At 45.6% G+C, this 17164-nt stretch overlaps 1 protein-coding gene across 1 annotated transcript in view; it reads right to left on the reverse strand.

Annotated features, from left to right (window-relative positions):
• The window catches only part of PDCD1LG2 (programmed cell death 1 ligand 2), a 101454-nt gene that overhangs the window by 4596 nt on the left and 79694 nt on the right, over positions 1-17164 (reverse strand). Inside the window, exons 3-4 of the mRNA XM_006881359.1 lie at positions 9646-9915; positions 231-365 (exon numbers count right to left, since the gene is read on the reverse strand). Coding sequence (XP_006881421.1) covers positions 231-365; positions 9646-9915 — 405 coding nt within the window. The remainder of the gene's footprint in view (positions 1-230; positions 366-9645; positions 9916-17164) is intronic.

The following is a 17164-nucleotide window of genomic DNA, read 5'->3' on the forward strand; positions in this document are numbered from 1 at the left end:
GAATGAATGGCAATCTAAAGTCTCTGCACTGCAATCCCAAAGGCACGTATTTAGAATCCTCCAGATGTGGGGCCGGAGAAGGATGGGAAGGAGGGTGTGCGTCAGGCTTGCACCTTTTCTCCACACCTATTCAATCTGTATCTTGATGTTTCTCAACAACATCAGTATATAAACACACACACACAGACACACACACACACCTGTGTGTGTGTGAAAGATAACTGACTTACCTTTTCTAGAGGGCAGCTTCAGGCAGATTCTTCTTCTTAGGACAATCAGTGCAGCGGTGAACGTGAGGGCGATGATGCAGGCAGGGATGGCAATGGGGAGCAGCGGGGATCTTGGGTCCTCAGGTTTCCTCTGATCTGGGAGAAGAAGCACCAGAGCTCCATTATGCGGGGGGCTGAGAAGGGACCCAGCAGTTTGGTCCTGTGTGCGTGGCAACCAGTGCGGTCACTGGACAGCGCGCATTTCCTCCAGGCCCTGCCCTGCCGTAAGGGCTCAGTGCAAATTGCTTATTTACCCCTCCCCCTAGCTGTGCTGTGATTCTGTTTTCCTGGTGAAGAAAGACACGCAGAGGCTGGGAACTTTCCCAATGTTAAAGTAGTGAGAGGCAGGATTCTATCTGGGCTGTATGGTTCCAGATTCTATGCATTTCACCACTTTGATGTATCTCTCATATTATGTCACCTACCTGTCTACCTACCATGCATCTAGCCAGCATCCGTAGCACCACCACCATCATCTTTCAATCTCAGTGGGACAGCGCCACAGCCTGAAAATATCTTCCTGGGGAGCTCTGGTGGCCTAGTTGCAAGGAACTGCAACTACAATCCCAGAGGCGCACAGTTCGAATCCACCAGATGCTCTGTCGGGGAAGGAGGGACAATCTCCTCCCGTACCAGCCAGATCTGATTTGATGGTACACGCACACACACACACATACAAAATATCTTTCTGACACCAAAGCGCTTGGGATGCTTAGAACCTGTATTGTTCATACTCTCAGGTCAGAATCAACTCATAACTGACTCACTAGCAGGTTTTCAGAGACTGCCCGCCTTTCTCCACAGAGCAACTGATGGGTTCTAACTGCTTGCCTTTCAGGTGGCAGTACCACTCCTTACCATTAGACCAGCAGCACTCCCTCAGAATCTAGACCATTATTCAGTTTCAGAGATAGAAGCCTTTTTCCCCAGAAATAAAATATCCCAGGCCATGTAAACGTGACATGTCTGGCTTTGTTTCAGGGGTAGCTTGAGCAGAAGCATGTGGTGGCTCAGACCAGTGTGCGGTGTGCAGAGAGCAGTGTGTGGTAAGCAGTGAGCAGTGTGCAGAGAACAGTGTGCAGTGTGCAATGTGCAGAGAGGGTACAGGGTGCAGTGTGCAGAGAGCAGTGTACAGTGTAGAGCAGTGAGCAATGTGTAGAGAGCAATGCGCTGTGTGTGGGAAGCAGAGAACAATGTACAGAGAGCAGTGTGCAGTAAGCAGTAAGAATTGTGCAGAGAGACGTGTGCCGTGTGCACAGTGGAGCACTGGGCAGTGTGCAGCGGGCAGCAAGCCCTGTGCTGTGTGCAATGAGGAGTGTGCTGTAAGGTGTGTACAGTGAACACGGCATTGAATAGAAATAGGAAGGAAACAGCCGTTGAGTTGCCTCTGACTCATAAAACCCCTGTGAACAACAGATCTGAACCTTGCCCTAGCCTGTGCCATCCTCATCTTCTCTGTCATACTCAAGCACACTGTAGCAGCCGCAGTGTGAATCCACCTGATTGAGAATCTTCCTCTCTTTCTCTGATCCTCTGCCTTTCCCAGCATGATGTCTCCTTCTCCAAACACTGGTTCTCCTGAGAATATACCCAAAGTGAGACAAAGTTTTACCATCATTACTTCAAAGGAGCACTTCTTTCAAGCCAAGATTTGTTTGCTTTGTTGGTAGACCATGTTGTTGTTGTTATGTGCCATCAAGTCGCTTGCGACTCATAGCGACCCTATGTACAAACCGTAGGGCAGTCAATACTCTTCTACAACACGATTTAAAGGCAACGATTCCTCTTTGGTCTTCTTTAGTCATTGTCCAAATTTCAGATGCATAGGAAGTCACTGAAAACATCCTGGCTTGAATCTAGCACAGTTTAGTCTTTAAACTGACACCCTTTCTCTTTCAAACTTTAGAGAGGTCTTAGGTAGCAGATTCCTCCAATGTGACACATCTTTTGATTTGTTGATTGTGTTACCATAGATGTTGATTGTGGATCCAAGTAAAAGGAAATAATTGACAACTCTAATCTTTTCTCCATTCATCATGATGTTGCCTATTGGCCCATTGACCCAGTGGTGAGGATTTCTGTTTTCTTGATGTTAAGGTGTAATCCATATGGAAGGGTCTCATCTTTGACCTTCGGCAGTAAGTGCTTCAAGTCTTCTTCATTTTCTGCAAGCAAGGTTGTGTCATCTGTATAACATAGGTTGTTGTTGATGAGTCTTCCTCTAATCCTGATGCCCCATTCTTCTTCAAATAGTTCAGCTTCTCAACTTACTTACTCAGCATAAAGATTGAGTGGTATGGAGAAAGGATGCAACCCCGACACACAACCTTTCTAATTTTAAACTATGCAGTGTTCTCTTGCTCTGACCTATGTAGAGGTATCACATGAACTAAATTAAGTGTTTTTGGGATTCATGTTCTTCTCAATGTTATCCATTATTTGTTATGATCCATGCAGCCAAATGGTTTTGCATTGTCAATAAAATGCAAATAAACATCCTTCTGGTATTTTCAGCCAAGATCCACCTGACGTCAGCAAGGATATCCCTTGAGATACAGCCTCTTCTGAATCCAGCTTGAATCTCTGTTTCTTTAAACTGGAGAGTCATAAAATAACTTTACAAATCTTCCACAAATAGGACTAAAGAATCTGTGGGAGGATGTGTGACTTAAGATTCTTTCATTACCAGGCTCTCTGGTCTGGTGGCAGGGAGCACGCACTGGGATTCCCAAAGACTGACCTCTGACTTGTTGAGCTGACGTCAACTGAGCATGTATTATGATCCAAGTACTCAGCTTTGCTTTTAGTCTGAATACAAGGAAGAGTCATGTAAACAATGAAAATACATGGACAATACAACGGCAGAAAAATAGAAAAGTCAAGCAAAGTTACAAGGCAAACAAAGCAATGGTGCAGGTAAAGGTCCTAGAAAATAAGATTAGGGGAAGCTTTCTAGTACCCTCCCCCACATGTCCTCCTGGTGGAGACCTGCACTGCCCTGAGGAGAAGAGGATGAAGGGTATTTTATGTGGAAGGAAATCCATGAACAAGAAGGAACGGAGGTGGGGTGCTGGAGACCAGGCCCAGAGGCCCCAGGGTGGGAAGGGAACTCATAGAGCAGGGTCTCTGTGGGAGCTGCTGACAGGCTGGCCTCGACTCACACAGAAAACAAAAGGCCACCAGGCTCTGCACCATCCTGTTGGGTTGCCAGTAAAATTCATAGGGTTTTGTCAGCTGCGCTTTGGAAGCTGTCAGGCTTTTCTTCCTAGTCTGTCTAAAAAAGATGCATGTCTCCATTGGCAGGGGGAAGCTGGCTGTGCATGAAGTGTGTTGGCTGGGAATTGAATCTGGTTCTCCTGCATAGAAGGTAAGAATTCTACCTGTGAACCATGGATGTGCACTTCCCGTGAAGAGAAGGATGCATACGGCCGGCTGGCAAGGCTGGGAAAGCCGCGTGGACAATCTCCTGGTGGCACAAGGATTTCCTCCTCGCCCTCCTGGAGGCTCCTTTCCTGAGTGTATCCAAGGAGATCCTGAACTCTGATGGTTCCCATAGGTCACATCTGTGGTCACTGATGCTTTAGTCACTCGGCTGGCTACCAGGGAGAGAGGCCTCATTTGCTGTACACTTCAGTATGGGAAGCCAGTACTAATATTTTTTTAAATTAATTTTAATAGACATTTACAGAGGTTTTGGATTTCCATTCATTCATTGCTGCACTTTTCTCCCTGCCCACCCCTCCCCACCAGTTCGCTCCCCTCTCTGAAAAGAAAAAAAAATTCCTTCATAATGCAGTCAGAATCTGGTGGAGGTGAGGTACAAGCTAGAGTTCACCCTGAGGCGCTAAGGCAATCCTTAAGGGTTTACCAGATTCTTGCATTTGCTGACCCCCTCCCTCCTGGGTCCAGGGGAAGGTTTTCAATACAAAGAGCTTGGCTTCATTTGCATTGAATTCTCTTTGTGATTTACTTCCTGATAATTTTCAATAAAGGTACTGGGAAGCGGAATGGGGGTCTTCAGTCCGAGAACTGCTGGCCCCTTGATTTTTATGCTCTCTGTTCTATCTCAGTGCTGTCTATCTCATTATTAATAATTATAAAAATACTTTTCCCTCAGTCTGCAACACTTCAGGGCTTTTGTAGAATGGTCAGCTTGTTTTTCCCTTTCTCTGCCACCCAGGAAGTGTGAGGTGCAAAGTGGAGACACGAATTATCTAACAACACTCATTGCCCGGCTCCTTTCCCGTGCTTAAGAAGAGATCCTTAAGTAAGCGCCCTTCTGGAGAATGTTATCAGAAGATCACCATAGAGAATGGCTTAGCTCTGATGGCTTAGTCCATTGTGAGTCCTGCTACTCTCTCAAAGACTGCAGACCCCTGATGGTTTAAATGCACTAGCAGCTCTGTGGAGATGATAAGTTCAGAATTCTCTATATAGATATCAATTACAAAACTATAGTTAGTTTTCCCCAGCCTGCAGGACTGATTTTTTGACCTTGGAGTTCTTAGTGTCTGTCTGTTTATCAGAAGAGGAGATGCATCTCCTAGATTAGCTGTTATCTCTTTGAAGCCGTTTTCCCCAATCATCTGTCAATTGTAACTTAAGCTGCCTGTTTGCCTGGAAAGGGAGTATCTGGGTGTGAATGATTTTCTTTCAGATATAGAAATTCTTTGATTTTACTAACAAAAGTTTATTCTTAAGTAAATTGGTGTCTCACCCTCCTATAAAAGCCCATGACCACTCCCAGACGGGGAGGCAGTCTTGGAGGTGACTCAGTGTCTCCCAGATCTGTGTAATAAAATGCATTTATGGATATTGCAATCCGTTTGTCTTATTGGAGACTGATTACCAAAAGAACCCTTTGTATTCTGTAACAGAGAGAGAAGGGCTAACTTCTCTGGTTTAAATGGTGGTGGTTGTTATGTACCATTGAGTCAAGTAGGAACCAACTCATAGCTGACCCTCCAGTGGGTTTTCAGAGGCAGAATCTTATCTGGATTCAGTGCCAGTCCATGATAATCTCATGGGAAAGGAATCTCTGGTGCCTGACTGCCTCGCCTCTGAGATTACTGTGGAAAAGGGTTAGTTCTCTGAAGGAGAGGCAGTTCTCCCAGAAGAAGCCTGTGGACACACTGCCTTCCGTGGCAAAAAGGGATTTTACTGTTATGATTGATGGGGTGGCATGTTTGTCTTATAGATATAAGACTAATATAAAAAGAGGGGGGAATGATAGGGTGGTATTAATAAGTTCAGAATTCTCTATAAGTATCAGTTATAAAATCATAGTTATATAATTATACATAGTTATCATTATATAATCAATGTCAAGAAGACAAAGATTCTCACCACTGGACCAATTGGTAGCATCAGGATGGATGGCGAAGACATTGAGATTGTTCTCAGCTTCAGTTTGCTTGGCTCCACGGTCAACACTCTTGGCACCAGCAGTCAGGAAATAAAAAAATGCATTGCGATGGGAAAGTCTGCGGTTAGGGACCTCTCTAAAGTACTCAAGAGCAATGGTGTCTCTCTGGAGACTGAGGTGTGCCTGATACAGGCCATGGTCTTTGCTATCACTTGTTTTGCATCAGAGAGTTGGACAATGACTAGGGAGGACAGAAGGAGAATTGATGCCTTTGAGCTGTGGTGCTGGAGAAGAGTACTGAATGTACCATGGACTGCCAAAAAAAACAAATAGATTCATCCTAGACAGGGTTAAACCAGGCTACTCCTTAGAGGCAAGGATTCTGGGGCTTCATCTGACATGCTTTGGACATGTTGTAAGGAGGGACAGGTCCTTGGAGAGGGACATCATGCTTGGAAGGGTGGAGGGACGGTGTAGGAGGGGAAGACCCTCTATAAGGTGGATTGATTCAGTGACTGGGGTAATCGGGATGGGTATGTCAGAGGCAATGTGATTGGTACCAGATAGAGCAGGGTTTAGGGCTGTTGTACATAGGGTCACTATGAGTCGCAAATGACTCGACGGCAAATAACAACAACAACATATAGTTATAAATCTAACATCAGTTTTCTTCAGCCTGCAAAACTAGTTACTTAGCTTCCAAATTCTGTTTCCTGTCTTTAGTCCTGCAAAGTAGTTTGATCTCTCTGTTTACCAGAAGTGGAAATGCATTTCTCCTAGATGTCTCTGAGGCTGGTTCTCCAGTCATATGTAAATTGTATGTTAACCTGCCTGTTCACCAGTACTTAAATAGTACTTAAATATGAGCTATTCTTTTCAGATGTAGACTAACAAAAGTGTTAAGTGAGTCTCACCCTCCTGTAAAAGCCCATGATCACTCCCAGATGAGGAGGTAGTCTTGGAGGTGACTCTCAGATCTGCGTAATAAAGTGCTTATGGATATTGCAATCCAGGTGTCTTATTGGTGATTGGCTACAGAAGGAACCCCTTGCATTCAGTAACACTATTAGCTAATGACTATAAAACACAGAGATTATTCTAGATCTTCTTTACACTTCTAACTGCTGCTGACCTATAGTGACCCTCTGGGTTTCCAAGGTTTTAGATCTAAACCAGAAGATTCAGCGTCTTTCTTTCCTGGAGCCACTGGTGACTTTGAACTGCCAGAGATATTCAACCTTTTGGTTGACAACTCCACACACTATGGACCATGCCACCTATGTCCCCTAAATGACCTGAGGGGACGAGGAGGAGACAGAATGCAGTCATGAAAGTCCTCAGACAGAAGAGATGAGAACAGTTAGAGGACAAGACGTGGTGCGGGGTGGGAGCAGAGGTCCAAGTGATGACATAGCCAGCTTGGGACCAATGGGAGCTGGCAGATTCCTCACACTGGGAAAAACAAGAAGACAGATTCTATTCTCTCTGGAGCTTCAGGAAGAAACACAGTCCTGCTGACACCTCAACGTTGTCCAGGGGCACCCACTCTGCATTTTCATCTTTCAGAATAGTAAGATAATAAATCGGTGTTGTTTTAAGCTGTTGAGTTTGCAGTGATTTATTAAAGAAGCAATAGAAACTGTGTTAGCTGTTTAAAATCAACCAACCTTGCTTAAGAAAGAAACAACTTCTAGTTCTGTAGAGTTGTTTGGCATTTTGCTGGTGTGCATACAAAGTGCACTTCAGACAGCAGCAGTGACCATGTCAACACTGAGTCTCTGGAGCTTTCTGGAAGAGGGCAGTTTTCCTGGAAATGCTCTCAAACCAGCTGACTAACCTCCAGGCCAGCAAAGCCGTCTTCATCCTGCTGACTCACGCACACTGTGCAGGCCAGCAGACAAGCAGTGAGGGTTGTGATGGGCGCACAGAGACATCTCTGTGGAGGCATCCTCCCCTCCAGCACTCTGCCCCAGCTCTCAGAGGCCCATCTCACTGTCCACCAACGGATTCTAATGCCTTCTGACCTCGAGCTGGGTTCAACCAATGGGAGGCCGTCACATGAATGAGGCAGAGATAGTTTCTCTGTGCCTGAGCCCCAAATGTTTACTTTTTCAGAGTAACTGGAGACCTCTTTGCCTACTGATGACTCACAATTATTTTTCCACCACATTATTGTAACTGAAATATTCTTTTATGTATAAAGTGTTGATCTTGTTTCTTGTGATGTAGAGGTCTCGGCTAGGCCATTCAAGGAAGATCACTTAGTCCAACTTGATTAAAGCCGATATCCTTGTGTACTGCCGGAATCCCATGGTGGCACATATTCAGTCCGCATTTCTGGATCAGTCCGTGTCAGTTTGGGCATACGTGGCATGAGTGGGAACCCTGGCCGAATTTTTGCTGGTGACTCCAACAGAACTGCTGGTGACTCATCTTGCTTGGAGGGAAGCTCACAATTATTTTTTAAAAGTAACCCAGATGAACAGATTTTTAGCTCCCAAGAGCCTGCCTATTTCACATACCCTGCAAAACTGTGCCAAAAATCTGCTAGTCCCAAGAAGAGAACACTCTTTAGATGCAAGGTGCTCTCCACTGCCTGATACACAATCTGCAAACTGGACTCTTAAGGATAATAGAAGAATCATTGATGCCATTGAATTGTGGTGCTGGAAAATGAGTATTGCAGGAAAGAGTATTGCATATCCTGTGAACTGAGATGGAACAAACAGGTCTGTCCTCCAGGAAATGAAACCAGGGCGCTCCAGGGAGGCAAGGATGGTAGAACTTTGTCCCACATACCTTGAGCACGTTGTCAGAAGAGGCCAGTCCTTGGAGGAGAATGTCAAGCTTGGAAAGATGGAGAGTGAGTGCAAGAGAGGATGCTTCTCGACAAGACGGGTCACACAGTGGCCGCAACAAGGGGCTCATGCATTTCCGAGGTGATTAGACTGGCTCAGGATAGAGCAGGGTTCAGACCTGTTGTTCATAGGGTTGCTATGAGTTGTACTCAACTCAGCACCTAGCAACCGCAACAACAGCAAGGTGCTGGTCCCACACTCTCCGACAGCGTTATGCCATGATGGTTTGCACGTTGCCGAGACGTTGGAAGCTAGGCTGCCAGTATCTCAAATGCCAGCAGGGTGGAGAGCTTTCAGGGGAGCTTCTTGGCCTTAAGAGACTTACTAGGAAGAAAGGCCTGCTTTCCTATGTCTGCAAATGAGCTGATCCACAATGAGCTGGATCACAGAAGATGGTCTGATAGTGCTGGAAGGTGAACCCCCAGTGGATCACAGCAGAGGATGGTCTGATAGGGGGAAGGTGAACCCCTGATGGATCACAGCAGAGGATGGTCTGACAGAGTGCTGGGAGTGAGCCTCTGGGCTGGAAGACACTCAAACACTCGTCCTTCCCGCAGCAGGGAGCTGCTGTGGCCAGACCTTGTGTTCTGGGGCCCCAGACTCTGCTGTGGAAGGACACTGTAGAAGGATGCATTAGCTCCCCCCTTGCCCTGGGCTTTCCTGCCTCCTTCCCCTCTGCTGGCTCCCTGTACCACCTGCCCTGGCAGATGTTCTGAGGGAGATCACCCCCTACGTGCACTGTCAATGCTTCAGCCTCAGGAAACAACGTGTGGAAGGCCGTGGTCTTGTGTTCACATCCCTGTCCCCCGGGGGCGGCAAACTCCCATTACAGAGGCTCAAGCAGGAGGGAGTAAGGTGTGTGTGTTGGGGGGGGGTTGGTGAACGAGGATGGGCGTCCACGCACCCACCTTCTACCCCTGGGGAGTTCTGCATGGGCAGTTCCCCTCTCTCAGAGACTGTGGCTCTCAGGACCATGCATCCCAGCCCTGGGAACTGTGCCCCATGCCCACTGTTGGTGCCCAGGACCCTGCATTCGGTGGCCTTTGTTGGGTTTCCTAACCCCATCACAGCTCTGTGAAGAGCCCCCCTCACACTCTCCCGGTACTCATCCTGAGTGCACAGGACCTGGCACACGGAGCCAGGTAACCGTTACCTTGCAGGTCGATGACGGCTGATGTTCGCTCGTTCACATACGGATTCCAGAACACGCAGCTCACATTCTGGCCGGGCTGTGGCTTTAGGCGCAGAATGCTCGTGACCTGGTAGAGGTCCTCAGGGGTCTTGGTGTGGCTGGTGTTGGCAGGAGCGCTGACATTCGGCCAGGTCACTTCTGCTAGGGGGTAGCCCTCAGCCTGGCAGGTGAGTTCCACCTCACCTGTGCTGGGGACCTGGCGGTCACGGATGTCGATTGTCTTGTAGGAAGCTGCAGAGTGGGAGAAGAGGAGCGAGACTTGTCTGATTCTGGCAGCCTTGTGCATGCAATACCAGGTGACCCTGGTGAAATGACCATTTTAAAAAGGAATGAGGATTTCCTGCCGCATCACTTTCTATATACCAGATCTCCTCCTCTCTCGCACTGTCATTTCAGTCTGTTGAACCTGAGAGCAGACCCGCCATTAGATTTCGGAGACTGTAACCTGCATGGGAGGAGACTGCCTGTCTTTCTCCCTCGGAGCAGCTGGTGGATTTGAACTGCTAGAGAAGTGAAGCCTCTTAGGCTAGTGGACCAACTCCCCACAAACTATGTCACTAGTTGTTGTTGTTGTTGTTGTTAGGTGCTGTTGAGTCGTAGACAACTCATAACGACCCTGTGAATGAAAGACCTGCACTGTTCATAGAGTTTCTGGAGGCAAGCCATTTCGGAAGTGGATGTCACTCCTGCTTCCAAGCTTGTTTTAATTGGGAAGCTCCACCAAACACTGTCCACCATGGGTGACCATTATCGCATTTGACACATCAGTGTCACAGTGTTCAGCATCACAGCAACCACGAGTTAGAGTTACCTCTGTACAGCAATGCACAGACCACTGCTATGCCACCTAGAAGAATATTTGACAGAAAAACAATCTGAACCAGGCCAACAACAGTATCACTTGAGTTCCCTATATCCCAGTTTATTTTCTAGCCATTGAACAGAATCCTTATCCTACAAGGAAGGAATTGTAGTTCTGAATGCTGGCAGTCACTGAACCTAGAGTGTTGGCCTAAAGTCACATGACTCATGAGTGGCAGGGCCCGTATTTGAACATCAGAAGGCTGATTCCACAAGCTCTCGAAGTCTCCCCAGTGTGGCGCTTTCTGTCATCCCAGATGCTACTTCACCTGGAAGGCTGGAAGGAGGGCTTCCCTAGCTGTGAGCTCCTATGTCGTTGTTAGAGGCCTTCAGGTTGGTTCTGCCTCATAGTGACCCAGCGTATAACAGATGAAACACTTCCTGTGCCGTGTTCACCACCTCTCCTGTGCTGCCCACTGCAGTGGCCACTGCGTCGTCCGTTGTGTGGAGGGTCCTTCTCCTATGCCCACCCTCTCCTTTACCAAGCTTGATAACACATCTGAAGCCTGACACACAAAGTCTCACCATCCTTGCTTCTAAGGAGCATCTATTTTTTTTTCCAGATGTTTTACAATTTTGTTTCCTAAGGGCTCCTTGGAGGCAAGGATGATGAAGCTTCATCTCACATACTTGGGGCATGCTGCAAGGAGAGGCGATTCCGTGGAAAGGAACATGATGCTTAGAAAGTGGACGGTCCTCGAATGCCAGAAAGACCCTCAGCAAGTTAGATCAACACAGTGACTGCGGCAATGAACTCAAATATGTCAGAGATTGTGCGGCTGGCACAGGATAGGGCAGATTTGTTGTTCATAGGGTTGCTGTGAGTCGTATTTGACTCAACAACACCTAACAACAACACAGCTGCAAACGTCTGGGGATGAAGCAACGTAAATAGGCCTCCTCTTCTAAAGAGGCTTTTGTGGGGGGACTCAGAGCACCAAGAAGTAGTGGAAGGCCAGAGTTGGGGTCTGAAGCAGCCCACCCATGCACTCGAGCTGGCGGGACGCACTCATCTCTTTGTAGTCTATTTTTGACTCAGCAAGCAAGGATCTGAAATTCCTTGGGAGGTACAAATAGTTAAGCACTTGACTATGTTGAATTCACTTAGAGGTGCCTTGGAAGAAAGGCCTGGTGAACTTCGGAAAAGTCATAGCATTGAAAACCCTATGGAGCAGTTTCCCTTTGCACATGTGGGGTTCCCATGAGTTAGAATTGGCTCAGATGAAACTAACAATAACAACAACAGAGCCCTAGTTTTACTTTACGTATCTGCACTTATTTTGTCTTGATTTGTTGTTTTCTTCTTTCACTCTATTGTGCTGCCAACTGTTTTGGTAAGTTCACCACGTCACTGTGAGAATGAGGTCGAATACATGGGCTTCTGGAAACAGTGTGGAGCGGATAAGGGTCTAGCCTGCTCTTACATGGTGGCTTAGTAATGAGAAGTGACTTCAGAGAATGACTCCTGAGAGGCTCAGGAGGTAGGAGCTGGCTGGTGACTCTGACCTGGGATGCAGAAATGAGGGAACTGGTGGCAGAAATGTTAGCCTAGCAGAGTCAGCAAGATCTGGGGATGCTCTCACATCCTACATTCACACAGTCATTCTTAGCGTCAATGCCACGGTCAAAGCTGCTGTTTCTTTTAGGGAATAGATGAAAAGACAAGATTACCAGCAGCAAGAAATGAGGAAGCTGAACCAAGGGTGAGATTCTTAGGAAAACATGAGTAAAATTTTAGAATTTCATATGTAGGAGTGATCTTAAAACTCAACCCACCCAACTTCCTATTCAATAAAAAGTATCTTCTGTATCTCTGCTAGATAGCCCTCTTGTGAAAGTTCCAGATGGACTTGAACATAATACGTGTTCTGCAATTATTGGTGTGTGTTCTATATTTGTCTGTTAAGTTGAATAACTGTGTTGTTTGAATTTTATTTCTTATTTGGGTTTCCCTCCTCTTACTTACTAATTGAAGTGTATTGAAATCATCAAACAGCAATGTCTATTATTTCTCCTTGTAGTAGGTCTGTCATTTTCGTTGTAAGCATTTTGAAGTTATGCTATCAGATGAAAGGAGCTCTGTGTCATTGTGCATGATATATTACTCTGATAACTGGAAGGTTGGTAGTTTGAATCCACCAGTGGCTCCAAGCGAGGAAGATGGGTACTCTCCTCTCATAAAGACTCAGAGCTTGGAAACCCTATGGAGGGCACCAGGAGTCAGAAGAGACTTAACGGCAGTGGAGCTCTTGGTTGTTAGATGCACACAGAAGAAGATTTTTCTCTCTTCCTGTTTGGAACTCTGTTGGCCACAGGGAGCTGTGCTGCTCACCAAAGGCTGTGCCTCGCCGGCGGTCTGAACCCACCAGCAGCATCGCAGGAGGAAAATGAGCCGTTTCCTCCTGTGTGATTTACAGCTTAGAAACCCAGTGAACAGTCAGCTCCAGGTTGGGCCTGACTCAACGGCAATGCGTGAGACAGTAAGTACCTTCCTGTAGGACTGCTTATGTCATCATTGTTAAATGCTCCTTTATCTTAGTCATGCTTCTTCTACAACATTAGTTATCTGCCCGATAACGGATTTTTGGTTAAAAACACTCATGAACAGGCGCTGCTATTTCCAGAGGCATGATTAAACAACAAGGAAGTTCAACATTCCTTAACAAGTTCATCCTTGTGGCAAACCCAATTTTGCCTCTTTGCAATATCCACACACTGGAGTCTGCCTGGGCTTAGCAAAAAAGCTCAGAGCGAACACGGTCATTTAGATGATGGGCTCTCTAGTTAAAAAAAGCTGGACTAGGGTTGAGCCTAAGACTGATTACAGGACCTCTCTGAATTGCCAGCTTTCACATTCAGAGGGCGGGTATGACAACATTCATCCTTAATAGGGGCATTGTTGTTGTTGTCATTGTATATCACTAAATTAGAACTGATTCATAACTGAGCCTCCAGCTGGTTTTCAGAGGGCACATCTTTCCCTGTGCAGCAGCAGGTGGATTTGAACCGTGTGCCTTTGGATTGGCCGTGCAACTCCTTATCACTAAGCCATCAGACCTTCCTGGAGTTCTGATGACTTAGTGGTAAGAGAGGCATTATTAGGTTAATGAAATAGTTTGGGTGCCCCAAATATGCTCCATTGTCCCCAGCATTGATTTCTTGTTATTTAACAAGCCACAGATTATTTATTATCTGATAAAGGGCTGGAAGACAAGTGCACACAAGAGGCATCCAAAAGACACAATGGCTACAAAAGTGGATTCCAGTACACCAGTGACCATCATGGTGGGTGCTGGGTACAGGGGGGTCTGATACATTGGGTCATCATGAATAGAAAAGGTCTCAAGGACAAGTAGCAATAACTGTACCTGGGTTTGAATTCTCCCTTTTTACAGAGATATCCTTTCTGCCTTCAGACCTGACCAGAGGTCAGAGCAAACCGGACCAGACCACATTTACTGCTGTCAAGCTGATTCTAGCTCAGAGTGACCGTCTAGGACAGAGTGGAGCAGTCCCACAGGGTTTCCAAACAAGCTCCTGGCTAGCAGCCTCATGCTTTACTCACAGTGTCACCAGGGCGCTGTGGCTTCCCAGAGAGGCCTCTCCTTAAAGCTCAATATTCTTAGATGACAGTCTTTACTTTATTCCTTGCGTTCTTCCTAAGAGCATTATGAAGCAGCATTTTTTTCGGTACATTTCCAATTTAAAAAAATTATGTTGAGCCTTTAATAATTACTCCTATTTATTACTAAGACCGTGGAGGGAGGAGTGGCATCCACTTCCATAACAGCTTGCCTCCAGAAACCCTGTGAACCTGGAGAGAGAGCATGAAAGGCATCCAAGTGTTGAGGACTCGCCTTCATAGGGTCGCTATGAGTCGCCTGTGACTCGAAGGCCAAGAAGACGTCCTGAAGGGCGTCCACAGCCAAAAAAAAAAGAAGATCCGCATGTCACCCACGTTCCGGAGGCCTAAGACGCTGAGACTCCGACGGCAGCCCAAATACCCCCGGAAGAGCGCCCCCAGGAGAAACAAGCTTGACCACTATGCCATCATCAAATTTCCCCTGACCACTGAGTCAGCTATGAAGAAGATAGAAGATAACAACACACTTGTGTTCATGGTGGATGTCAAGGCCAACAAGCACCAAATAAAACAAGCTGTAACGAAGCTCTATGACAATGATGTGGCTAAGGTCAGCACCTTGATTAGGCCTGATGGAGAGAAGAAGGCCTATGTTCGACTTGCTCCTGACTATGATGCTTTGGATGTTGCCAACAAAATTGGGATCATCTAAACTGAGTCCAGCGGGCTAATTCTAAATGTGATAAATTTTTCTCACCATAAAAAACAAAAAACAAACAACAACAACAACAATAACATTACTAAGACAATTCTTTCACTCTTAAATACGCATTCCATGACATCAAACTCTAAATGGTACCTTTCTGCGCATTGTTATCTAGCCATTGAGAAAATACATATACAAGTTTTTTTTTTATTTATTATTTTTTTGTTGTTGTTTATAATCCTGTTTTATTAAATGTGTAGAGGTGGCTGTATGTCTTAAGAAGGTTCCTATTTTTTTTTTTTAATGTGTGTACCGTCAAATCAGATCTGACTGGTACAGGAGGCGATTATTCCTCCTTCTTCAGCAGAGCATCTGGTGGATTTGAACTGCGCACCTCTGGGACTGCAGCACAGTTTCCTGCCACTAGGCCACCAGAGCTCGCCTACAAGTTTTTGTTTTTTTTTTAGAATAATCTGAAGTTGATAATATTTCTTTTCATTCCTTGGCTCTTATCTCTCATTCCACTCTCCTTACAAAGTTTATCCTAATATCATATCTTTACGCTTGTAAAATGTGTAAGCTATCAAAAGCCGGAGGGCTCTAAGAGGGGCTGACAGGGTTACTACGGCAGTGGTCCCAACAGAGCGGAGATGAGGATGGAGGATCGGGTAACGTTGTGGTTTGTTGTTCAGAGGGGCATTATGAGTTGGAGTTGACTTAACTGCGTCCTAAGAATAGACATTTATGCTTTATTTCCGTGACCATGAGGATTCTTCAAGTATGCAAAGGTTTTCTTCTGACTTGAAATCTAAGTTTCATTCTTTTTAGTACACATTGACCAAAACATATAATATTATACCTCTTGATAAACAATAATTAAACAAAAACTCCAACAATAACAACAACAAACATAAAAGCACAGTATTTCTAGGTAGGTGTTTTGTTTTTTTTTTAAATTTTATTTCATTTCATTATTTTTTGTGTGTACCGTCAAATCAGATCTGGCGGATACAGGAGAAGATTGTTCCTCCTTCTCCAGCAGAGCATCTGGTGGATTCGAACCATGTACCTCTGAGATTGCGGTGCAACTTCTTGCCACTGGTATGTGTTTCTTAATGAGATGGATAGGAATTCCTGCCCAATTTGTTCATGAATTTGTGGATGCATCTGCCTTATTGTTGGAATGAGAAAAAGTTCAGAGGCATTTCTACCTCTATTTTCTTGGCAGCCATGAAGGTTTAAGGACCTTGTGCACACGGACAGGTGACACTGAGAAGAATCTGCACTGTCATTTCACCCTTTGAACTCTTAATATAATCCTGGAAAAAATGACATTTTCATCAGATGATAACTCTAAGTCCTCAAGTTTTGTTGAAAGCAGAAGAAATTTTAAATTATAAAATAAATTTCTCAAGACACCAGCCATTTAAGCTATTCTTAAGTATACTATCTGGTGACATTAATTAATTCATCATGCTGTACAAGCCCAGCCACTATCCAAGATTTCATCATTTCAGACAGAAACTCATTACCCTTTAAGCAATAATTCCCACTCCCCCCATCTCCATTCTTTATTAGCACTGCTACTTTTGTCTCAGAGAAAAGCAGCTGCCTGGCTGAAGGATCTGTTCATGTCTGCAGGTCAATCAGTGGTGGGGCTGGTGAGCCGACTTCGACTCAAGTTAGCCTCTGGACAAGAGAATGAAACACCTGTTCACCATCTCTGCTGGGCTTAAGCTAGCTCAGTGTCACAGGGCCTTTGAAGTGTAGTGTTGGTGAAGGACAGTAAAGATATCAGGACGACCAAAAGAAACAATCGAATCTGCCTTGGAAGAAGAGGGACAGGCTGACAGGATATCAGTATTTTGGTTTAGCATCTTAAGGCTTTTAGATTCAAGAGCAGTGCACTGTATTCAGGATGGCTGTTTTTCACAGCTGTTTACGACATGAGAGAAGGCAACAGCAAATGAGGAAGTGCCCTTGGGGAACCTCAAAAGTCTCCCCTGGAAGACATGTTCTCAGGAGCATCAGTTTTTAAAAGCAATACTTTGGGAAGGTGTTTATCTGTCAATTTATTTCAGAAAATGGTGCCACGAAGAGTGGATGTGGGGAGTGTGGACTGCACCAAGTGACAATGTCAGAGGGTATGACACTAAATGTTGTTACTGTTGTTGTTTATTGCCTTTGAATTGAGCACGACTTATAGCGACCCTATGAACAAAAGGCCCGAAGCCACTCTACAACTACTGACATTTATCAAAGTTCATTGGAGTTTTTGGAGGCTGTCCATAATTCACTGGAAGTTCATTGTTGTTGTTGTTATGTGCCGT

The sequence above is a fragment of the Elephantulus edwardii genome, unplaced genomic scaffold, assembly GCF_000299155.1.
Source record: "Elephantulus edwardii isolate Elephantulus edwardi_28Jun2011 unplaced genomic scaffold, EleEdw1.0 scaffold00014, whole genome shotgun sequence".
Lineage (NCBI taxonomy): Eukaryota > Metazoa > Chordata > Mammalia > Macroscelidea > Macroscelididae > Elephantulus > Elephantulus edwardii.